The sequence below is a fragment of the Acomys minous genome (genome assembly GCF_964271855.1).
Source record: "Acomys minous genome assembly, chromosome: 2".
Classification (NCBI taxonomy): Eukaryota; Metazoa; Chordata; class Mammalia; order Rodentia; family Muridae; genus Acomys; species Acomys minous.
Genome location: NC_140484.1, coordinates 30,236,123 through 30,261,564, shown reverse-complemented (window position 1 = coordinate 30,261,564; position 25,442 = coordinate 30,236,123). Strand labels below are relative to the sequence as shown.

The 25,442-nt window shown below is 40.0% G+C and overlaps 2 protein-coding genes across 6 annotated transcripts in view; one reads left to right on the top strand and one right to left on the bottom strand.

Annotated features, from left to right (window-relative positions):
• RIC1 (RIC1 homolog, RAB6A GEF complex partner 1) overlaps positions 1 to 13,845 on the top strand; it is an 87,360-nt gene extending 73,515 nt beyond the window's left edge. For all 4 annotated transcript variants that reach the window (XM_084772259.1, XM_084772258.1, XM_084772260.1 and 1 more), the window contains 9 exons: positions 919 to 1,035; positions 1,512 to 2,240; positions 4,073 to 4,231; positions 4,318 to 4,454; positions 5,996 to 6,282; positions 7,023 to 7,214; positions 9,359 to 9,536; positions 9,681 to 9,869; positions 11,038 to 13,845. In XM_084772259.1, the coding sequence (XP_084628385.1) occupies positions 919 to 1,035; positions 1,512 to 2,240; positions 4,073 to 4,231; positions 4,318 to 4,454; positions 5,996 to 6,282; positions 7,023 to 7,214; positions 9,359 to 9,536; positions 9,681 to 9,869; positions 11,038 to 11,326 (2,277 nt within the window). In that variant the 3' untranslated portion in view covers positions 11,327 to 13,845. The remainder of the gene's footprint in view (positions 1 to 918; positions 1,036 to 1,511; positions 2,241 to 4,072; positions 4,232 to 4,317; positions 4,455 to 5,995; positions 6,283 to 7,022; positions 7,215 to 9,358; positions 9,537 to 9,680; positions 9,870 to 11,037) is intronic.
• A 2,956-nt stretch (positions 13,846 to 16,801) lies between these two features.
• The window catches only part of ERMP1 (endoplasmic reticulum metallopeptidase 1), a 36,021-nt gene continuing 27,380 nt past the window's right edge, over positions 16,802 to 25,442 (bottom strand). The window contains exons 12-15 of one of the 2 annotated variants that reach the window (XM_084772270.1): positions 24,375 to 24,577; positions 23,520 to 23,635; positions 19,397 to 19,560; positions 16,802 to 19,309 (exon numbers count right to left, since the gene is read on the bottom strand). In XM_084772270.1, the coding sequence (XP_084628396.1) occupies positions 19,142 to 19,309; positions 19,397 to 19,560; positions 23,520 to 23,635; positions 24,375 to 24,577 (651 nt within the window). In that variant the 3' untranslated portion in view covers positions 16,802 to 19,141. The remainder of the gene's footprint in view (positions 19,310 to 19,396; positions 19,561 to 23,519; positions 23,636 to 24,374; positions 24,578 to 25,442) is intronic. The other variant, XM_084772271.1, reaches the window with a different exon arrangement.

Here is a 25,442-nt window from a genome sequence, read left to right as displayed (position 1 = left end):
ACAGGGTTTTTCTGTGTAGCCCTAGCTGTCCTGGACTCACTTTGTAGACCAGGCTGGCCTCGAACTCCCAGTGATCCACCTGCCTCTGCCTCCTGAGTGCCCGGCTTTTTGTTTTGTTTTTTCATGCCTGGGTTGGCAGTAAATTGTTTGTTTTTTTAAATCAAAATAATCTTCCTCTTTACAGATGAAAATACGTGATTTATCTGATAGTTGCTTTAAAGCAGTGTTTCTCAAATTCTACTGTGTGCATGTTTAAGTGGGGTTGTATGGTTTAACAATTATGATTGTAAGCTCTTTACTCTGGCATTTGATTAAAAGTTTCATAATAAAATGACAGACTAGTTCCTCATACCTAAAGTCAGTACAGTAATTCATCCTGACTAAACAGGATTTGTTTTTCAATGATCCTTTCATTTGAGAGGCATGGGAAGTGGTTTGTGTCCTGCTGCCTGACTTTCCAAGATCTCCCCGAGGGTCTGCTGGCGTCCCGCTGGAAGACCATTCTCACTTTTCCCAGTGGAGCTGCTCTGTCTTGATTGCGTGTTTTCATTTACATTTCACGATTATGTTAGAATACCAGCCTTTCCTACTACCTCTGAGTTCCTCATCCTTTTAAACCCTCTCTAGTGATGCCCACTAGATCACTGAGGTGATCTCCAATTCTTTATGAACTTTTTAAGTTCTCTTAGTTTTTCCAGAATAATTTAGTTCTGCACTCCTTGGTCACGAACTGCATAATACTGTACTTTGTGGGTCACATCCAGGAAACTGTATTCCCACAGAGCCTAGCAGCACAGCTGTACATAGTGCAGCCCTAGTAAATGCCATTGGCTGTTAATCTATAAACTTCACTAGGTGGCGAGGAATGCCAAGAGCAGGGCTATGAATGGTATTGATTTTTTTTTTCTGAAATTTCAGGCTCGTGATGCAGAAAGCATAATGCTGAACCTTGCAGGACAGCTCATCATGATGCAGAGGGACAGGTCAGGCCCTCAGATCCGGGAAAAGGACAGTAACCCTAACCAAAGGAAGCTGGTAAGCAGAACTATAAGGCATTTCAAGCCCTGAGAAGTTATCATGAGGTTAGGGTTTATGAATAGAGGAATTTAATTAATAGAGAGCAGTGTGTCGTGATTTAGAAGCTAAGAACATACATAAAATTCATGTTAGAACTGGATTTAAGGAAGAGAGCAGAGAGGAGGGTAAGTCCTAAAATAAGAAATGTCTCACTTTCCAGCTGTTACTGCTTAGGTACATCTTTGTAAGTTTCATTTATTTATTGGGAAATTAAAGATTCATAAAGGTTTTCTTTATTTCTTTTTAGTTTTTTTTTTTTTGGATTTCAATACATATACTTTGAAAGATTACTATTATCTCTAATTCTAAATAAATGTTCCTGTTTAAAAAATAAAAAACCTCATTTTGAAAGTCTACAAAGCTAGTACCTATGAACTTAATAACCTACATATTTAATAGGAAAACCAAAACCCAGCAATTTTTGTCTCCTTCAGCTGCCGTTTTGTCCTCCTGTTGTACTAGCCCAGTCGGTGGAAAATGTCTGGACTACCTGTCGAGCAAATAAACAGAAACGTCACCTTCTGGAGGCCCTGTGGCTGAGCTGTGGTGGTGCGGGCATGAAGGTGTGGCTCCCTCTCTTCCCCAGGGACCACCGAAAGCCGCACTCCTTCTTGTCCCAGCGGATCATGCTGCCTTTCCACATCAACATTTACCCCCTGGCCGTTCTGTTTGAAGATGCGCTGGTCCTTGGTGCTGTCAATGACACTTTACTCTATGATTGTTTGTATACACGGAGCAGTGCTAGGGAGCAGCTGGAGGTGCTCTTCCCTTTCTGTGTTGTGGAGAGAACCTCTCAGATCTACCTCCACCATATCCTCCGCCAGCTTCTGGTCAGGAACCTTGGAGAGCAAGCCCTACTTCTGGCTCAGTCCTGCGCTGCATTACCTTACTTCCCTCATGTGCTGGAGCTCATGCTCCATGAAGTGCTGGAAGAAGAAGCTACCTCACGGGAGCCCATTCCCGATCCACTGCTTCCCACAGTGGCGAAATTTATCACGGAGTTCCCCCTTTTCCTTCAGACAGTCGTGCACTGTGCCAGGAAGACCGAGTATGCTCTGTGGAATTACCTTTTTGCAGCTGTTGGAAACCCCAAGGACTTATTTGAGGAATGTCTGATGGCTCAGGATTTGGACACAGCTGCCTCCTACCTTATTATCTTACAGGTAACAGTTGTCCTTATAAAGGGGAAAGAATTCATGATCTTAATTTTAGGGGGAGAAAAGGTATATCCTTATGCTAGTTGTTACAGGATTACACTGTTATGGAATGGTCCTATTTTCTCTATTGTGTATATCTTCGACTTTGAAGAACTCAGGCTTGCCAGGTGACCTTGAATGTTACAAAAGTGACATTTCTAAATATTTTGGCTATTTATCTCTAGATGGGCCTAAAACAGATTAATGACCTCAGAATATAATTTTAAATATGATTAAAGGTATAAGGGTATGGGTGTGGGTGTGTAACACGTACCTTAGTGTGCATGTGGAGGTCAGAAGACTCTCAAGTGCTGACCCTTGTCAGCCTTGTTTGAGACAATGCCTCTCTTACTGCATAAGCCAGGAGAGCGGGGTTTGTGCTTCTTGGATTCTGTCCCCTCCTCCCACATCTTAGTAGGGCCTCCATGAGCCTACAGAGGTATGTGTGCTGGGTCAGGCTTTTTTCCTGGATTCTAAATTCAGGCCATCAAGCTTATATAGTAAGAATGTAACTACTAAGCCATCTCCCACAGCTGAAATTCTCTTATTATATGTAACATGTATGATGTGCATATTCCATTCGCAATACTACATTAGACTAATAAAATGTAAGAAACACTAACAGTAAGAAAAATAGTACTTTGGACATTGTTGCATTAGGCTGACTTATCTGCACTAATATATTTATTTCCTTGCTATGTAAACTTGCTGAGAGGATTCTAAATAAACCAGAGTTTAACACAGTATCCAATTGTAGCCTTTCTGAGAGGCTCATGACTGCCACAGTAATGATGCTCATGACACATTCTTCTCAAAATAATGAGACGCTGGAAAACGTGTTTCCTTATTTGACAGTTTGGTACTATTGTGAATCTGATATGGATTTGAAAGGCTACTGAAGCTCTTTCGTACTGCTACCAGTAGATTTGCTTATTCAGAAAGCTAGCCATGTCTAGTCAGAATCTCAGACTGTACCAGATTTCTTATCAACTTATTTGCTTCATGACAAGTAACTGAAATCAGAGGAAATATTTAAGTAGAGAAAAGTGGCCCTAAGATTCTGGGATTCATTTGGCTAGCCCTAATGGAAGAAAACATCGTCGTCATCATAAAAAGACTCAAAGTCATGCAGCTGTGTTTTCCTTTTGCTGTCTGTCCCTCACACCCCCAGTGTTCTCCCTAGCTGTGCAGTTGGGAGCTTGCCTCTAGCAAACTGCCTCCTTGCTGGGGCTGGTGGGAAAGAGCCTGTAAATAAGCTCAGCTGTGTGGCCCCGCTCCACTACAGCAGGCAGGGCGCTGGGTTGTGGAGGGAGAGCTGGGGAGGCTCGGTGTCAGCACTACTGCTTGGTCCTGCCGGGAGCCAGAATGGTAGTCAGATCTTTAGAAAATGCTGCAGGGAAAAGACCTAAGTTTTTTTTGGAATTAGGCAAACCTACATTTATCTTGTTCTTTCTGTTTATCTTATTTTTCTTTTCTTCAACAATTTAAATGACTCTGTTTCCTTATCCTGTAAAATGGGAGTGATGTAACTTTTTGCAGTCATAGAGAAAGAAAGGTGATAGTGACTGTAAGGTGGGTATTGTTACCTAACATGTACAGAAATGAACTGTGAGCCGAGCGTCTCCTTTACTGTTCCCCATGTGGTACTTTTAAGTGCTCCTTTTAATCTTACTTAAATTACTTAAATTGCCCCGGCCAGCTTGTTCCTTGGCTGGGAGAAGTGTCAAGAAAAGAACTGCTCTATCTTTCAAAACTGTATCATATAAATGGAATGGTCTCTTCCTTGGTTGCTTTTATAGAATATGGAAGTCCCAGCAGTCAGCAGGCAGCATGCCACCCTTCTGTTCAACACAGCACTGGAACAAGGCAAGTGGGACTTGTGTCGACACATGATTCGATTTCTTAAAGCCATTGGTTCTGGAGAATCTGAGACACCCCCATCCACGCCGACTTCTCAGGTTAGCTGCAAAACTGTACAGCTTCTCTAGGGCGGGCACCTGGGGCTTCTTTGACTAACACTACCGCGTGCTGTGTCTGACCACAGGAGCCCAGCTCAAGTGGCGGGTTCGAGTTCTTCAGGAATCGGAGCATCAGTTTATCCCAGTCAGCTGAAAATGTTCCTCCTGGTAAATTCAGCTTACAGAAAACACTGAGTATGCCATCTGGTCCTTCTGGGAAAAGGTAAAAGAATAAAGAGCAGTTACTGTTTCAGAGCATTTGTCACATTGCATTTCAAGGTGTTTATAAAACTAAGTCTTAAGGGAATGTTTAATTCAGTTGCAAATCCTTTTTCATTTGCCAAAGGCTTAGGGAAGGCTTCCCTTTTTCTTTTTAGTTTTTCTTTCCTGTTAAGTTCATTTCTTATTCTCTGTAATTTTTATATCTTTGTATTAAAGTAGATCTGTATTCACTTGTTCTAATTGTAATTAATGTAAATTTCTTCTAATGGCAGAGGACTAGAATAAAATCTTAGGTAATGAGAGAGCTGAAGGTCTGGTACATTTTAAAGACCAAGACTTCATCTGTCAGAAGTGGAAAATGTCTCTGGTAGTGTGGCTGTAAACTCACAGTGACTCTGACAGATTCTTGGAGTCTCTTCTGTTTCATGAGGTCCTTGTCTTGTGTTACCGGTCTTGGCTCTCGTGTTTTCTCTTCCCTAGTTGTGTTTTCATTTTGTTTTTATTTATATTTTTACTGCAATACTTGGCATATATCAAGGGTTAAAATGTTTTATTATATTTTACTTTTTCTCATGTTACTGATCGTTAACATTCCTTCCCCCGACGCAAACACTCAGGCACACACAGACAAAAGTCACCAGTGAGATACAGCCACGGAGGAGGATCAACAGTGGCCACACACACACTGAATTTAAATACTGGTTAATAGTACCTTACTAAGAGTATACTAGGCACTTTCCTAAGCATTTGCATGGTTATGTCTTAATCCTTACAACCCTAGGGGTTGTTACTCATTGTGCAGGTGAAAAAACAGGATCAGAAAAATACTGGATTGTGTTCACACAACTAATGCAAGGTGGAGTGAAACCAAATCCGAGAAGTCTTCGGATGCCAGGCTCTATACTGTTGTCGGTCTGCTTCTCACTTAGAGCTGCCACTCAGTTACCAAGCTGCTTACATATGTGCTCTTACCTACTGGGGATGATAGACTGTACTTACTTGTCATTAATTTTTATCATAAGTTTTATTTTCATACATCTATATAATTCGAGTAGAGAGGATATCATCTATATTTTTCCTTCTTTCATTGGTGTTTACAAATACATTTGCTCTTTCCCCATTTCAATTTCACACCACCTCTTCCTGGTCTGACTTTTTTTGTCTCCTATTTATTCTTATTCCACGTATTCAATTCTGCAAATTGGTCTTATGAACTAACTTTGTCCCTGACATGGTGGTGTACACCTTTGATCCTGGCACTTGGAGGAAGAGACAGGAGCATCTCTTAGTTTAAGGCCAGCCTGATCTATATTTTGAATTCCAGGACTATAGAGAGAGATACTGTCTCAAAATTTAAAGGCAGGGGAGAGGTAACTCTGTGCCGTGTGTTAGCAGGTTGTGGTGAGATACAGAGAAGCCCTGAAGCTTTCTCTTCCTGTTCAGGCCCAGTTAGATAATGGATCTCCTGCTTCCCTTTCAGGTTTTTCAACGCTGCGAGTTCTTCAGCGAGCTTGGTCCTTAGCTTTCTTTTGTTTCTTGCAGATGGAGCAAAGACAGTGACTGTGCTGAGAATATGTATATTGACATGATGCTCTGGAGACATGCTCGGCGCCTCTTGGAAGATGTGCGGTTAAAGGACCTTGGCTGCTTTGCAGCCCAGTTAGGCTTTGAGCTCATCAGCTGGCTTTGCAAAGAACGTACCCGAGCTGCCCGTGTAGACAACTTTGTGGTAGCCCTGAAGAGACTTCACAAGGATTTCCTGTGGCCACTTCCCATCATCCCTGCCTCTTCTATCAGTTCTCCTTTCAAAAATGGAAAGTGCAGAACAGGTAGTGTGGACTTCCAACATTTTCTTTTAATGGTATTTTATTTTAGATATTTGGACATGTTACTATTGGTTGACATTCAAGGAACTCTCAAACGCAACCTTTTGTACGCCAGTTAGACTGACCAGCATCTGGCCAAAGATAGAAATGAAGTAGAAACTATTCTCTCTCAAGTCTTTTGGGTTGAAGTTTAACTCAACAAATCTAATCATTAAACTATGAACAGGTTGAAAACTGTCTGAGTGTAGAAGCTCCTACATTTACCTTATTATGGCAAAAACTTTAGAATGCGTTTGTCAGGAACCTCAAATAAGCTGAGCTGTGATTTCCCTGACAGAGCTCATCCCAGGGTAACAACAAAAAACATCTTTGACACTTGTGATATCTTCTAAACTTGGAGGACAAAGTGAAACTGTTTGAGTAAAAGAAAAGGGTTTTGTTTTGTTTTGTTTTGTTTTTAGTTCAGATACTTGTTTATAAGGTCTTCCAGTTGGTTAAGCAAAACTTTTTTATTATGGTGTTTAGAAACTTTGGGTCATCTTTAGAACAAAGGCAAGTCACTTAGGTCAAGAGACTACAGTGTGGCCTAGTTACAGTAAGAGACATGAGGTGGCTCTGAAAGAGTAACTTCACATCCCTAGTTTTGAATAAGTGATACAGTATACAGTGGTGACTGGCTAAGAACTGGTAGTATTGAGAGCATCTTCAATACCCTGTGTTTCCTTCTGGACTTTACCATGCAGTGGGAGAGCAGCTTTTAAAGTCTCAGTCAGCTGACCCTTTCATTAGCCCTGAGATGGATGCTGGCGTCTCTAACATCCAACGAAGTCAGAGCTGGCTCAGCAACATTGGTCCTGCCCATCGTGACACAGACATAACCTCATCTCCTGGACCACAAATGCAAGATGCTTTCCTGTCACCGTTATCTACTAGAGGTATATACCTAATAAAGGAACGAGTTATAGCTCTTCTTGAGTTTTGTTTGGGAAATGATTGTGTACCGTAGCATTTCTAAGATACAGCATCATTTTTTTAGTAGCCTAAAGAATTAGCCATTAAATATCTGCCTATAGAAGTAAATAAGGGCAAATTGGCTTTGACTATGCTTTAACATATTTATTTTAGATACAAGAAATACAGGTCATCACTAAATAAATCTTTGCAGTCAAGTGTCTAGGTGTTTGTTTATCTTGTCTGTGTGTCTGTGGTGTGTGGGAAGGAATACCTATGTGAAAGTCAGAGCACAGCTCTAGTTCTCTCCATCTGTTTTTGGGTCTCTGAGATCAAACTGATTGTCAGGCTTGCATCATCTGGTGGCAAGTGCTTTTCCTCTGAGCCATCTTGCTCTCCCTTTGAAATTAATTTTGTTAAAAAAAAATACTATCTTTGAAACCCAGGTAATGTTATCATCATATAAGGAATTCTATTTTTAGACTAAGTAAGCTTTTCTCAGCAAAACATACTTTTTTCACTAGTTTTTATTTCGTTGATAAAGTTTATTTAAAATATTTTTAATTTAACAGATTAATGCACTTTATTTTTCTTATATAAAAACCTCTATGTGGTAGCCACAGCTGGAACCTGGGTCCTCTGAACAGAGACTCTGGTGTAGATTTTCACAAGATGACAGTGAATTCCTGATAAGGAGACTTGGTGAACACAGTCTCTTTCCAGAGGTTGGGTGTCAGGTCTTGGAGATGGCATCAAAGGTGGCCTTGGCAAAGTTGCCCAGGGTGGCAGTACAGCCCCTGGCTGATGTGTAGCAGTCATCAATGCCATCCATCTCAGTAGCTTCTTGGGCACAGGAGCACAATGACAGTGCCTCTGGGGGCAGGGATGAGACACACCAAAACAGAGCCACAGCGGCCTGTCACCTTGCACGGAACAGTGTGTGGCTTGATAATCTTGTTCCCCAGGTAGCCGCTCCGCACAGGGATGGTGGAAAGCTTGGCCAACATGATGGCCCCTCGGATGGCAGTGGCTACCTCCTTGAAGCACTTAACACCAAGACTAATGTGACCGTTGTAGTCCCCAATAGTGACAAAAGCCTTGAACCTGGTCCGCTGGCTAGCCCATGTCTGCTTCTGCACTGGCATGATCTTGAGAACCTCATCCTTCAGGGACGTGCCCAGGAAAAGCCAATAATCTCAGATTCCTTAATGGGCAGGGAGAACTCCAAGGACTTGATCTTCATGTTCTTAACCAGGCAGTGATCCACTCCTTGTCTTTGGCCCCATAGCCACAACTGTGTCCCCTAAGGCTGCTGCCAAGCCCTCCACTGCATAGGCATCACTCACCATTTGGTGTTTTCCCGAGGAAGAAGAAGCAGAATTTTTTCATTTGTTGTATATAATGACCTTCATTTTACCTGTTGGCTTTCAAAGCCTGAAATATTTATGTGCCCATTTACAAAACCAGTATACCTATTTCTGCTATATAGTAATGATTAAACTAAAAATAGAAGAGGTTTGAAGCTATTTATGTTGCTATAGGGTTATAAAATATTAAACCTTCAGTAGTAATTAGACTGGGTTTGGGGTGTTTGTTTAATGTTTTGGGGGGTGTTGTTTTTGGTAGAAGATGGGGATCCAATACTGGGGATTGAGTCTAGGACCTCCTGCATGCTAAGTAAATGTGTATTACTGGGCTATACTTAAAGCTTTTCCCTCCATTTTTTATTTTTCATTTTACTTTACATCTTGAGACAGGGTCTCACTAAGTTTCCCAGGCTGCCTTTGAGCTTGAGATCCTCCTGTCTCAGCCACCCAAGTAGTTGAGAGTACAGATCTACAGTACAAGCCCAGAAGAAGAAGATGATGATGATGATGATGATGATGATTGCTATTACTTTTATTTGAAAAATTAGAACGTGTTCTAAAGCATAATAATTTCTTTTTAATGGTCTGCTAGTCTTAAGATATGTTATTTGTATAATGGCTATTTTAGCAGTAGATTGAATGGTTTTATTTTGAAATGTTGAGAAACCAGCATTTTAAAATTAACTAATATTTATAATGAAAGGAAATGCTCATTTATGAAATGAAAAGCCCCCATGTAAGTTCTGAAATCTCTTCATCAGGTGATGAGTGCAGCATTGGTTCAGCCACAGACTTGACTGAAAGCAGCTCTATGGTGGATGGAGACTGGACAGTGGTGGATGAAAATTTCTCCACACTAAGTTTGACTCAGTCTGAGCTGGAGCACATCTCCATGGAGTTGGCAAGTAAAGGGCCCCATAAGTCTCAAGTCCAGCTTCGGTGAGTGTCTCAGATTCCTGAAAACACAGAAAGCCTAGTCTGGTTTCTTCCTGCAGGTGGGAGTTGGAGTTAGGTTCTTAGTACTTGGGCCCTTTGTGTGCCAGCAGATCTCCTTCATACAGCCGTTCTGTTGCTGCTTTGTAGTTACTTGCTGCACATTTTCATGGAGGCAGGATGTCTGGACTGGTGTGTTGTCATCGGCCTGATTCTCAGAGAATCCTCAGTAGTGAGTCAGATTCTGGGGATTGCCCAGTCTTCAGAAATGGATGGAGAAATGTTACAGAACATAAAAACAGGGCTGCATGCTGTGGACCGGTGGGCCTCTACAGACTGGTAAGTGCTGGTTTCCATAAGTTTGGTATCTTTTGGTGAATTATACGTTTTTTATATTAGGATTGTTATAACTGCAAGGTGTGGTAGTAGCACATGCCTTAAATCCCAGCAGTTGGGAGGGAAAAGCAGGCAGATCTCTGTTAGGTTAAGGTAAGCCTGGTCTAAACAGCAAGCTTCAGGTCAGCCAGAGTTACATATGGTACCCTGCCCCAAAAGCGTGTGGAACTAAAAAATGCTTTCATATTTATGTTTTAAAGACATTTTTCTTTAATCCTTGTACACTCAGACCCTTGAGTGGGTAATGCCCATTGAATAGTTGATAGTATTGGCTAGTTTCATGTGTGAAAGCATATGCTGGCTTAAGATTGATACCATACAAGTAACCTAAGAGTAAGACCGGAGCGTAGATTGCTAGCTCTGTGGTAAAAATTGTATAAGGGCTAAATGAAAGACAGGTTATGGAGTCTATGTAAATGTCAACACTCCATGATATTGCCTAGAGTCCCAAATGAGAAGTAGTGGCTGGGAGTTGAGAGGTCATGTCTGTCAGCATTCATGTCTAGATTTGAGGCTTGTTACTTAGATCTAGCTATTGCCAAATGTATTTACGTCAGATACTTTCCAAATGATCCCTTTGTGTCTAAAGTCTCTTGTCTCTTGCTTCCTATTGTAATACTAATTTTGAAATATCAATCCTTGCCTTTGCTAAGATTAAGACCTAGCTTTGAGCCATGTCAGTTCTGAGAAGGGTGCTTAGGAATCTTCTCTTGACTCATGTGCTTTACTGCGATGGTGTCTAGTAGAGTTTATCTAAACACTTAACCAAGTTGTACATGTGTGTGATTTGCCTTTGTACTTGTGTACACGCCCACAAGACAGAGGTCAGCTCTTGGTACCATTCCACAGGAGCTGTTCATGGTGTTTTTTAAGACAGGGCCTCTCGCTGGGACCTGGGGCTTACTGCTTTGGCTAGTGGCTGTCCAGCATGCCTCCAGAAATGCTATCTGTGCCTTCTCAGCACCACCACAGCTTTTTATATGGGTCCTAGGGATTGAACTCAGGGCCTCTCACCTGCACAAGCACTTTATTGCCTCAGCTATCTCCCCAGCCCCACTGTCAAGTCTTTTGAATTATAGCAGATGACAACTAACTTTTCCCCTTTGCTTAGCCCTGGATATAAGCCATTTTTAAACATCATTAAGCCACAACTGCAGAAGCTCACAGAGCTTACAGAAGAGCAGGTCCAGCCTGACATCTTCCAGCCAATAACAGTGGGTAAGACTCCTGAACAGACCAGCCCGCGGGCAGAGGAGAACAGGGGCTCTTCCAGCCATGGGAGCCTCTCTCAGAGTGAGACTGGGAGTAACAGCGTGGTCAGCCGGAAAGAAGAGGATACAACCCAAGCAGATGAGGAGGAGCCGTTTCAGGACGGGGCTTATGACTGTTCCGTGTCCTGACAACAGTGAGTAGCATCACAGCAGGCAGTATTAGTCACCGCAGCGTGCAACTGAGTACATTGTGATCTGGCTGAATGACTTCACAGGTAAAAGAACTTGGGTCAGAAACTCCCATGAAGTATTATATTTTATTGAACTCTTCCTCTAATTGACTCCATAAAAAATGTGGTATCAAAACATCTTTCATGAGAAAAATTTAATCTGCAGTAGAGTAATGAGCAGTATATAGATGTACACATAGAATATTTTGATTTTATTCACAACAGATTGGTAGCAGTTAATGTGTCGGGATTATTTTGCCCTGAGCAAGCTTACTTTTTCATTACTTAAATATTTTCTGGTGTAGTGTGTGTCTAGACTGGTTTTGGTTTTGTGGGGTGGGTTTTTTTTTTTTAACTTTCTTTTAAATAAATGCTAAGGTGCTTGCTGTAGCTCATCAGGTACCTGAGCTACTTCTTTGCTTCCCTGTACAGAGTCAGCTAGACTCTTTATTGGTCCCTTGAATAAATGCCGACCCTAGCACAGTACGGGTCAGTGGACAGAGACCCTTTGGCTTTAGTGCACCGTTCACTAGCAGTCCTGAACTGATGATGCTTTTTACCTGTGGGTTAATGTGCCTGTTGTAGCAAGCTTAATTCTTACCAGATCAGTGTGGCAGAGGGTGAGGGGGTTCTTATCAATTATGCTGACACCACTAAATTTTTGTATCAAAGAATTGTATCTTTTTGTGCATACTCATGTAAATACACTCAAAGGAACTGTCCATATTTTTAAAGTGTGTATTATATATAATCTGTAAGGTTTATGCTGGGTTCTGCATGGCTGTACTCGCTCTTGGAATAAAGACTTTGTTCTTTCCTAAGCGAGCAGTCTTCGTGGAGGAAGACAGGCTCATTGACTCAGCTGTAAAGTAGTAAAAGTCATCCCACTGATCATGAAGTGGAACAGGTTTTGTGCAAATTAATGTAGTTTCTTATTTATTGCTTTTGTAAATTGAATAAAAATGGGCTTTTATGTAAATAGACTGTGAGATCCTGTATTATCAGCTACTAAAAATTGGTTTGTAAATCCTTTATTGTAAAGTTTTAAAGTATTTTATGTATTTCTAGACATGACTTAAATTTTAGTTTTCATACATTATGAAAGCAGAACTACATACTCAGTTGCTTTGGACTAAACACATACCCACCATATGTAATTCTAATTATTAATAACAGTATTAATTTAGATAGCTTATTTGTACTGTGCAATTTGAACAAGGAATGCAATGTTATTTTTTATAAAATCTTGTTTATTTTTATAACAACAATGTATTTGATGTGGACCAATTCGTACCACCATGTAAACAGTGTCTCCTGTAGTACAGACAAAGCTTAGGATGGGATTTCAGCCTCTACTCCTGCCTTTTAAACTGCAGAGAGACTACTTCTCTGAAGGCAGTGTTCTTTAGAGGGAACCTCAGAATTATTTTGAAATCACTTCAAATTTCACCAATTATTTAAAATTATTGAATTTGGTAATTACTGTTATTTACTTTCTACTTTAGAAGTGCAATAATTTTACATGATAAAATTCCTGGATGGTGAAATATGTTACTGCTGGTACCTGGTCCTTCTGGTGCTACTTTATTTAAGTCATTGTATCAAACCATCAGCTTGTTCTGAATTTTAAAATAGAGAATAAGGCTTATAAGTAGATGCAGTGCAGCAAAAGCAAAAAAACAAACTAAACCGAAATTCTTCTGCCCCATTCCATTAGAGAGTGGAGCCAGCATTTCTTTTGTATTTAATCAATTTCTAGTGTGACTGTTCAGGTAATAAAAACAATTTATCATCATAAGCAGCAGTCACCTTTTCAAATGTCTTAAATGACTGAGTTCAGTCTCACGGTTTTTGGTAATGGGGCAGTATTAGGATGAGCATAGGGCTGCTCATATCCTAACCAAGTGCTCCAGCAGTAAGCTACATCCACCAGCCCTCCCCTCCTTTTCCTTCTTCCCTCCGTCTCCCCGGCAAAGCCTTGCTCAAGATGTAAACCAATTTGTGACTCCTCCTTAGCTGCTCCTGTAGCTAGGATTTTAGTCATGTGCTGCTGAACCCAAGTCATCTCACAATCTTAAAGCAGTGTCCGCATTGGTCGATGTTACTCCTGTGGTTTGTACCGGGAATGACTCCTTGATAAAACAGATATTCCAACTTGTAGAACTATGAAACACCAAGGAAAGAAATTTGGCCAGCTTAAGAAAGTTATTCTTTTGTTATTGTATACTTTTAAAAATTTTTTGTTTTGCTGTGTTGTTTGGTTCAAAACATATCAACTGTGTAAGCCATATCTTTAATGAACTTAAATATTCAGCATAACTACTTGAAAGTTAATATATATGGTTAAATTTCTTGCTGATACCAAAACAAATGATTTGGGTATAAAAACCTTTGCTTGTAACTGAAGTTGCTGCTGCTTCTGTAATGTGTCTCCACTGCCCCCCCCCCAAGGAAAGGGTAATAAAACTATTACACAAACTTTTGTGTACTTATCTTAGGTTAACAGCCAAAAAAGGGTGGTATGTATTGTATGCCACAAAAATTATTTTCACTTTATAGTCCCACCTCTTCTATTCTCCTGAGTGAAATACCTAGAAGTTCAAACAAATGTATTTAAAATATTTATATGTAGATACAGAGTGGGGACATTCAAGTGCCTGATGATGAAATTGGAATCATTTGTAACATGATTCGTATGTATGTATGTATGTATGTATGTATGTATGTATGTATGTATGTCTTCAAGATACAGTGAAGAAATGATAGAAAATTATGCACACCAAGTGATCACCAAGCAAACAGAAGTGTATAGGAAGCTAGGCATCATCTCTAATAGGTAGAATTAAAAAGTATTTGCACAGCTCCCCATGTCCCTTAAATCTGCTTTGTGGATCATCTAGAATGTGTGTTTATTACCTTGGTGTCATGTTTTCAACATTTTTCATGTATCTGCTTTTTTAAAAAGCTGAATCATGCTGTTTTGTGGATGTTTACTGTCCATTTAAAGGATACAGTTTAGACCTTAGTTGACTGGGTAACTAAAATCTTAGAAGGCAAAACAGGGTAAGGGAGAATAACTATGTGAACATTTAGAGTGTAAGATTTCAGTTACCCAGTCAACTAAGGTCCAAATGGTACCAAATAGAAAATAATAGGCATCAACAGTTCCTAAGCTTTAAACAGCTTTTATTACAGCACAGTTAAACCTGTTTCTTACCGTGCCTAATTCCTAACTTTTATCATGGGTGTGTATATAGGGGGAAAGTATGATGTACCACGTATCTATGGTTTCAGGAACCCACTGAAGATCTTGGACCATATCCCCATGAATAAGCAAATAAATTGGGGAAGCAAGGCTTTTCTGGGTGGATATGGTATTAGTTCTCCCTAGAAGTGGGCTTGCTGGATTATGATACAATCAATGACTGTGTCCTCAGGAAATACCAAGTTATATATGCCTTTATGCCAGAGTGCCTACACTAAAGTCCTCGTCCAGTTTTTGCTACCTACTCTTAATCACCTTAGTCTTTCCAGATCTGCATGAAAATTTTATCTTTTTATATGGGTTTTAGACCAAACTGAAAGATCTTTTTTATCTTTGGTTTGCCAGTGATTTTATATATTTGTTTGTTTGTTTGTTTGTTTTGAGACAGAGTCTCTCTGTGTTAGCCTTGGCTGTCCTGGACTTGCTTTATAGACCAGGCCTCGAACTCACAGCGATCCACCTGCCTCTGCCTCCCAAGTGCCGGGATTAAAGGCGTGTGCCACCATACCTATCATTATATACTTTTGGATAGTAAGCCTACTCAAGTTTGTAGTTGGTGCTCTCTCATTCTTTATGACTTCCCTTCCTTGATATACTATCTTTTGGGGCACAGCTTTTCCTATTGATGGGAGTTGAATTTGTTCTCTCCTTGTTGTTTGTGCTTGTGTGTCATAGCTAGGAAACCACTATTTAACCCAATGATATAAATATTTATGCCTATGTTTTATAGTTGTAGCTCAAACATTTAGACCCATTTTGAGTTAATTTTTGTACACAAAGGATACTCAATTGCCTAAGTACAATTTATGAAAATATTTTCTCCCACAAACTGTCAAAAACAGACTATAAACGTGTGGAGTTGTTTCTGGGCAATTCTTGCTTTATAGGAAGCTTTGGCAGTACAAGCACATCTCAAGGCTGTTTGGCTATTCTAGGACTCCAACTCCACATGAATTTAGGATCAACTTTTCAGTATGCGTACACTCAAACTGGGACTTGGTAGGGATTGTATACCATGTGTAAATTAATCTGTTTGAAGAATGCAGTCTTTTAGTGTCATACTTCCCAATCCATGAATGTATCTTCCACTTTAGGCCTTTGATTTTTTCAGCAATATCGTGTAGTTTTTGCTTTTTATTCTGCTTCATTCTTGATATTCTTACAAATGGGATGCTTAATTTCATCTTTGGATTTTTTAAATTTTTCCATGCCATTTACAACCAGGTATATAATTTTAATTCTGCGTTTCAGATCTGGATGTTTTGTCTTTTCTTGCCCTAGCTGGAGAATGATGATCAGTGGAAGTGGCAATTACAGACATTTTGTCTTCTTCCTGTCTTAAGTGAAAATTTTCAACTTTCCTTTTTAAGTAGGATGCTCTGGGTTCTCACTGATGACCTTTAGCAGGTAGAAGGACTCCCCTGAGGAGAGGATCATAAGATTGTTTATTCTCTTAGTGTGTCCCATTTTACTGATTCCACTTGATCAGGATATTGGATTAAATAATCTTTGCAATCAAATATGTTTTTTAAATCCCATATAATGAGGCATATGTGGCATTGTGACTTTATTGCCCCTAAAAGGAGAACAGATGTTTCATTTTGAGCTGTTGGGAAGGAATCCCCTCAGAAAACTAAAAGAGCTTGGGAAAATGTGTGTGGGTCACAGGCTGCAATGTAGCCTTTTTTTCCCCTGCTCTTATCCCTAGTCCCCAGTTTAAAAAACAAACAAAAACTAATCCTTTTGTGATTTCCTCTCCCAATGGAGAAAATTTAAGCCTAAATATACTCAGCTAAATTTACTAAACAGGTATACTTTTCTAAAATTCAGATGCACCATTTCAAGATTCCAGGTAGACTGAGCATTTCCATCTTGAATTCTTTGCTCATACCAACTTTTTGTTTGTTTTTTGTTTTTCGAAACAGAGTTTCTCTGTGTTAGCTTTGTTTGTCCTGGACTTGCTTTGTAGACCAAACTCACAGTGACCCACCTGCCTCTGCCTCCCAAGTACTGGGATTAAAGCACCACACCCAGCTGCTCATACCAATTATTAAAATACTCAAGCCATATAGCTCATTTTAAAGTTTTTTAAATATATATATTAAAAGGCTAGGGATATAAAAATAGCTTTGAAATATGGACAGAATAAAAGCAGTTGTAAAAGATCCATTTTTTTTTCCAACCAGTATGTTAGAAAGTTTATTTCAGTAACATTGTAAGGCAACAATTAATCTTCAACAAGTCATCAAAAACAGTGAAAAAAAGATGGACAGACATGTTCATCAACGGCTTCCTGAGTCACATAGGCTGGCTTGTGGTCCATCCTCCTTCATGGTAAAACCTTGGGGCGGAATCTTAGACATTTAATTATAGCTGCTAAACTTAGAAACACTTCATAGAACAATCTTTCTTAAAAATTAAGAACTGTGAAATCACAATTCTTCATACTTCTCCCTATGTTTCTCTCTATGTTTACACTCATTAGGGGAAACACATTACTTAGACCTTGAAAATATCTTTTTAGAAGTGAATTACACTAGTGATCAGATAATCTTTAAAAGAGGAGGGTTACTGATAACTACAAGGTGTGCTTATTAAAAGCCATGAATACTGTGTGTAATTACTTGACCATTTCTGGCCTTTAAGCATGCCCTGAAACCAATTGAGCATCTTGTTACTGGCTGCATAATGTTAAAGAAGACTAAATTGTATGCATAGAGAAATAACCCAAAGACAAAAAGAAAACCATGATTGATTATACTAAAAAAGCATCCTGCCAAAAAAAAAAATCAGAGAACATCTTGGTTTTCTATGTGCTTCCTCAGCATGACAGTTTGCTTCCCTCCCCCATAATTTCTAGTGTTCAGTTTCAGATTAGCGTAGACACAGGACATACACCTGTGTTCTGGACTTCATTGAGCTACATTAGTACTGTAGTTATCTTCCTCAGCTGTGGTTCTCTATAAGCGATACACAAACCCTCAGACCTTTAAGTACTGCCAGGCAGATAATGTGTACACACTAGGAGCCAGTCACTTGAAGCACTCACTAGACAGGATCTTGTGACAGTCAGCAGATCTGCCGGTCAGCTTGCTGCACCCCTCATGTCTCCATGGCCAAGTTCTTAAGGAGATTAGGCAGGCAATATAAGGAACATGATTAAGAAACTGACACATATCACACAAGCAGTTTTAAAGTTTTCTCTTGCACTGCACACTTGACTGTGCTCTTGCTAAAGTTCTCATGGTTCTGAGACACCTTCTTGTTCCTGCCTGACAAGTATATTAGTTTGCTTTATTTTTGCATTACTATGGCTTTTCTCAACTATATTTAGGTCATGCTTGTTGGCAACTCAAATTTTGTCTTCTCATATTTATGACTGTAAAAGGGAAATTAGCATAATGTACTGTTTATCTCTCATCATGTCTGTCAGCACTGGAAACTAGAGAAGCCACAGAGGCACTGCTAGGACATACCTCAGAAGCTACAAACCTGTCTTGAAAATGAAATGCACCATTAAGTCTTTATGCAGGATCTGAATGAACAGTAACAGACACAGGTATGGTTGTCCCATTCCTCTGTAAGCCTCAGCTCAGTGTCAGGAGAACCAGGCTCACTGACGGCAAGTTAATAAGAACTTATTCACCTGCTAGAAAACAGAAAACCCAATGCAGCAATAAAATTATCTTCTAAAGGATTAACCTTATGTAACAGAATAAATATTATAAATGCCCAATACTCCCCACTCTCTTCCACCTCAGAATAGCTATGCTGGCAACTCAGTACTCCAGGAAAGAAGTTTAGATCCTGTGCTTGCACAAATAAAACAACCCATGAAGTATAAGAAGAAAATGTAGCTGAAGAAATGTTCTCTTCCCCAGGTAAATGACAGGAATATATTTGAGAGGAAAACAGACACACTGAGTCTTCAGGAAAGTGGCAGCAGCTTTCACGACAGGGAGTCAGGCCCAGGACTCTGCACCAGCCTTTAGGCTTCAGAACAGACATACGACTGCTCTTGAGGCACCTAAGGTGCTGCACTGCTTCCAGCTTCATGGCATTTACTTCCCAGTGACCAGCAGCAATAGCGCAAGGAGAGGCACTCCTGCACTGAATGGTATTTTACCCAGCATCCATTGACAACAAGTGGCCTTAGCTATTTCATTAACAGTGGTCAGAGTCTACATCTTTCTTGATCCTCAAAGAAAAGCTACTGAAGTGGTATGCTGCTGAGTCCTTAGAGTCATATAAATGACATATATGAGTGGCAGTATCCACGTGTGCTTAAGTGCCAGAAAACAGGAATTTTCAAGTGACAAAAAGGCCTGGCGTCATTATCCCAAAGTCTAACCCACACAGTACTTGGCCCTGAAGAGTGTTAACCCAAAAACTCTTTGAACATAAGCTCTTTAAAATTCATTGACTTGTGTTACAAACAACCATGTACCATGGGAGAGAAACTGTCCTATGGCATGTCCAAGGGCACATGCCAAAAGTTCATCCACAATGTTAAAACACAAAGAGATTATAGGTGGAAACCCACGCAGAGGGAAATGACCAATCCGGGAACTTCTCCTTCAAAGCATCCAGCTGAGAAGATCTCTTGTCTTCCCCTGATAGATAGTGGGCAGCAATGGCCACAGTGACCATTCCTTCTGGCTGTTCTTCTGAGACCTGCTGGAGAAACATCAGTTAGTTCTCCAAAGCCAGAACGCTAAATTCTAAGGCGGTTAAGTACTATCTGGGAGTCTGGGAAATTCCCACCTGCACTTCTATCCAGAACTGCCACGCAGAGGCCTGGAGTCCATGGGAGTAAAACACAAAGTAGTCCCCTCCTTTGCTTGTGACAGGAGTGCCATTGCCAAGAGACCACAGAGAAAGCGTTGATCCTTTGTGGGTACGAACATAGAAACACATATGGCTTGGTCCTGTAAGAGGATCATTTAAGTCCATCAGTAGTGACAAACAATACATTTAACACTCAAACCATACTGTTAAGCTTCATCTGTGGTATGACTTTAGATGGACTCTCTTCAAGGCTCAAGCAGGTTTAACAGTTTGGATATTCAGTATCTAGCACCAAGATTAACGAAAGAACAGAAAAGGCAGAATCTAAATGAGGAAAGTGATTTGGTAACTGGTGGTGGGATTTACCTAATTTCCAGTTCTACTCTACCCCCAGAAAAGGCTGCAGGGAGAGTTGAAAAGTAATCTGCCTATAGTGAGTTCTTTAAGGCTCTCAGTGTTTGGAGTAGGGTAACTGATCAACCTGACTCAAATCCACTATTTACATGTTATCACAAATGTCAGGGTACTAGAGTCTAGCCAACTTGACACAAAGTTAGCCATCCCATTGCCTATCTGATTTATGCCAAAGACTCAGAACGCTCTAAGAAGTCTGGAGTCATTCTGCAAGCAGCAGAACCTGACTGCATTTTAAGGTGGGAGATGACACCCAAGTAGTAGAAGATCACCTGGCAGCACTGTGAGGGAAATCCTAGGACAAGACTTAGAGGCAAAACACTAGTTGGGATCTGGACAAGCTACAGCATGGAAAGATGAACAGAATGTACACGAAAAGTTTCCAGATCAATGCAGATCTGTTTGACAATGAACTGTATCTAACACTTAAGACTTTCAGTAAAGTGTCTTAAAAATCATAACCAAACTGGGCAGTGATGGTGCACATCTTTAGTCCCACAGCACCCAGGAGGCAGAGGCAGGTAGATCTCTGGTTTCAAGGCCAGCCTGGAATACAGAGGGAGTTCTAGGAGAGCTAAGGTTACACAGAGAAGCCCTGTCACAAAAGAAAGAAAATGTCGAACCAGACCAGGTAGCACACTGCAGTAATCAATCCCTCAGGAGACTGAAACAGAACAAGTTTGAAGCTAGCTTGTCTCCCTACCCCACCTCCAAAAAAAACCTAAAAGAAATAAGCTCTATTCATCTTAAATTTGAGGGGAACCATATGCAATTTATTAAAAGGTTTACATGAAAAAGCAAGGAAGTGTCACAGGATTTGCCTGTGGCTTCTGAGGCCAACTTCATATACTCCTAAAGGAGGTGAACTTAGAAGGAAATAGACTTACTGCAAGTCTAAAAGTTTAATTTGGGGCTAGAGGGATGTTCAGCTATTCAGAGCACCTGCTGTTCACTGTGTCATTTGCTAGTCTAGAGTTCCATATATAGACCAGGCTGGCCTTGAACACACAGGTCTGCTTGCCTCCACCTCAAGAGTGCTAGCATTAAAGGTTTGCACAACCACATCCAGCCTGGTTTTAATTGGCATTTCAAAAAAATGGGTTTTCTTTCATTCAAGCCTGAGCAATGTATTTGACTCTGTATACTTAATTGCTTATGTCTGGATGGCAAAAATGACACTGGGAAAGAAAGAAATTAAAATCATTCTTATTATAAGGCAGTTAGCCAAGTGTGGTGACACGTATATAACCTCAGTGCTGGTAAGGCAGAGGCAGGAGGGCCACAGCTGAGAATAGACAGCTACAGAGCAAGGCCCTGTCTCAAGCAAACCAAAAGGCATCCTCATCCAGTAACAGTGTTGTTTGGAAGTGAAACTGGATTAGCTGTAAATACACAGCTAATCGCTAAAAACAAAACTGCAGCAAGAGGGGTGGCTCAACAGGTGAGATACTTGCTGCCTTCCCTGAGGACCAGAAGCTGTTGTAACTGAGAATTCACAGTGACCAAAAGAAAGCTCTGGAGAGCTATAGTTGACTCTAGAGCAAAAACTTTTACTGGTGAAAAGGCATTACATAAGGTCAAAAAGAAGCATCTATAATGAATATACCAATAACAATACTTGAAATATATGTACCTAACAGAAAATTTTAAAAAAGGGTGAGACAGAAACTCACAGCTGGACCACATGACAGCCACAGAGTGCACAGCTAACAGAGGCAGCTCACAAGGCACATTGCCCATGCCACCACACCCTCATATTTAGAATAGATATAAGGCAAACTATGATTTGTTGGCTCAAAATGAGATTAAAACAACAAAACTGACATCAGAGAAGAGGCTGGGAAATTCTGCATTATTTGGAAACTAAAAACCACATTTCTGATAACAAATGGGTCAAGGGCTGGGATGTAGTTCAGTGGTAGAACTCTTGCCTCGCATGGGTTAAGTGTTGGTAACAAGTAACATGAGAAAGGATTTGGTTTTAGTATTTTGAACTAACCACTAAAACACAGCTTAAAATTTGTGGGATCTAGAGCCAGCTTCATAAAGTAGGCCATAGCACCTTATGGGATGTATAACTCAAAGTCAGGTTCAAGGGAAAATTAGCAACAGTAATAGGTTTCTGAATATTGCAACAAACAAAAACTCAAAATCAAACATTGTGATAGTCTGCATGTGACTCACCCCATAGGCTTAGTCCCCGTAGTAGAACTGTTTGGCAAAGCTAGAAGGTGTGGCCTTACTAGACGCTCTGAGGGTTCAAAAGCCCGTACCATTTCCACTTATCAAAAGATAAGCTCTCAGCTACTGCTCCTGCGCCGAGCCCGTCACCTTGTTCCACCTCAGAGTGATCATGGACTCCAGCCCTCTGGAACTGTGAGCCCCAAACTAAATGCTTTATTTTATAAGTGGTCTTGGTCATAGTGTCTTAGCACAGCAACAGAAAAATAGTTAAGACAAACATGTAATGAAATTCAAGTTACTTCTAGCGGCTTTTGCACATGCTGCATGCTGTAACCTTCTGAACACACAACCTGGATATTTTTTAATACATATATGATGCCACCAAATGCTGCCTGAAATACTCAGATTCAATATTCACTGGGTTATGAATTAGTAGTTATACTGTCCACACAAATGTCCTTCTCCTACAGAAGCATAATGTTATATAAGCTAACTACTGTGGACTAGACTTTAATCTTCAAACTTCATGTTTGAGTTCCTGATAAGCTTCACTTAAGAGTTGTTAAATGAAATTTGTCTTGGGATTAGGACAAATTTTTACAATTTCTGAAATGGCCCTAAACATACTTCTGCCATTTTGTACTATATTTTTACTCAGTGGTACTCTCAGCATCAATACTTGTAAAGTACAGAAGATGCTCTAAAACCTATAACAGCAAGTACTCAGATAAATTTTTTATGTAGAAAATAGACAACCACATCCATGTATCTCACCAGTGTGAAAACTTGCTTTTGTCTTTAATAACTGGTAAAATTAAATGTATACAAAGAGCTGTATTAAAATAAATTCCTCTGGCTTATTATTAATAAGTGTTTGATTTATATATCAATTTTATAGCCCCAGAGCCAAATAAAAATTTCTCAGGTGTAAAAATTTTAAGAAACCTTGACCAAGAGCATAAGCAGTATTCAAAGAGAAATTTATACTAGTGAATTCCTATTGTTAGGAATAACAATCTAAAGGGGTAATTTAAACTTCCACTTTAATAGACAAGAAAAGGAACAGTAAATGAAAAAAAACAGGAACAGTGCAACAATAGTAATCTGGAGCAGAGTTCAAAGAAGACTATCAACCAAACCAAAAGCTGGCTTGGAATAAATGAACAAACTTGATAAACTTCAAACTGTACTTTCTGCTAAAACTTTTGCCATCCTAAAACTGTTCTAACCAATAAAATACATTAGATTTTCTTCAGGAAGTACCTTTCAGTTGCTGTTAGAAATACTATACGGTACAAGGTGTGAGGGTACATGTTTCCAGCACTGAGGCAGGGAGGCCATTAATAATAGGCTAGCCTGAGTTCTACAGTGAGACAGCTTCAGTTAACCAATCAATCAATCCATAGATAAATAAATGTTGCTCTGATATGCTGGATGAGAAGACATACATAGCAATGTGCTGAAAAGCTTAGGAAGTGAGCTGAGAAGAAAACTGGCTCACCTGTTGCTTCAAAGGTCAACTTTATAGAATCCCATGGTGTCTTCTCTTTGGATATAAGTCTGAAATGAACAGGGTTTCTTGGAGAAATTTCTGGAGCTGGGAGATACCAATTTTTCCTATTGGAAAGGTAGTGTTAATATTTAGGATGCTTCATTAACTAACAGTAATCCATAACTCACAGAACAGTTCAGAACACACAAGGGACTATGAAAGCACCTGGTGAATATGGTAGCTGATGCCCAGGTTGTGTAACAAACCCTTCCCAACTTTTTAAGATCAAAAAAGCTAAGGGCTGGAGAGATGGCCCAACAGTTAAAAGCCCAGGCTACTCTTACAGAGGACCCAAGTTCAGTTCCCAGCATCCCATGACAGCTCACAGCCACATGTAACTCCAGAACCAGAGACTCTGCACTGTCTTCTGGCCTTCCCAGGCACATACTGTGCCATAAGTGCAGGGAAAACATACACATGGAATTAAGTAAATATTTTTAAAAGAACAAGAACTGTATAGACAGTTCTACTACCCATCCCATGTCCTCTGATGGATCCTGAAGTGCCGACTGTGAGAGCATCTCATACTGGGATGAAGCGGTAACTGCTGTTTGTATTGCACTAGTGAGGAGTGTCACTCTAACTACTATTCAGGTTCTTGAAGAGAGACTTACTAAATTTAAAAAAGAAAACTATTCTCCGAAGTTCATCATCTGACTAAAGAAATGGAAATTTTGTAGTAATACTGAAACATTACAGACAGCACTTGACAGGGTTAAAGATAAGTTTCAGTTAAAAAGAATCTTGACACAATGATAGAATTTAGGGAATAGCTTCCAACTTAAGAAAAAGTCATGAACCAACCTGATCAGAAAGTGCACTGGAAGATACCACGGGAAGCCGCAGAGTGGGGCGTTCTCCTCACAGTGAGCTCGGATGGTATCATTGATCTCAGGAATGTGGGGTGTTACATGAGACATTCCAGTATAATCAAACCCATTGATCCATATTCCAGAGTCTCTTTTTACTATGTTTCCTTCCAAGTTATGAAAAGTTCTAGTAACATGCTGAAAAGAACAAGACTAATAAGAAAACTGTTTCAGCTAGTTCACCCACATTCCTAGCCCTGTTCAATCAAGATGAAAAGACCATTCCAAGAATTGATTGGAAGCAGGAAAACAAAAAGGAGACTTAATAATTACTAAGTTATTGTTAGTGGGTTTTTTTTATTTTAAACTAGTTGACAGATATGTGAACGATTTTTATTATAAACCACAAATATAGTTGAATGAATATTTAAAATATATATAAAAATTGATCAAGGAGAGTGTGTATGTTTGTCGAGTCAGTTACTCAGAGGTTCAAATAGAGAGTCATTTGAGCCCAGGAGCTGAACACAAAACTAGGCAATATTGCAAAAATAGTTATGTCCCAAAAGTGAAATGGGGGCTGGAAAGAAGGCTTGGTGGTTAAGAGCATGTACTGCTGCTCTTTGAGGACCATGGTTCAATTCCTAGCACCCACAGCAGGTAGCTCACAACAACCTGTAACTCCAGCTCCAGGGACTTGATGCCTCTGGCCTCCTAGAGCATGTGCACTCTGTGTGCACACCAACACAGACACACGTGTATACATAATCAAAAATAAAATATCTTAACAACCAAACATCAAAAAATTGAAACTCTACTCAAATTTAAGTTAGAATTCCTTTCATAAAAAGATTTAAAAACAAAACATAGGGAGCATATGTGTATTCATTCTTATTTCCTCTATAGTGTTAACATGAAATTAATCCATATGCAGACAGACAGGTATGGCAGCACACAACATGTCAGTCCTCATGCCCAACAGGCCTACAATTCATTTAAAATAGCTACTCAGCAGTGGAAAATACCCTGAAGCCAGGGAACAGCAAAGAACAGACCTGTGTGA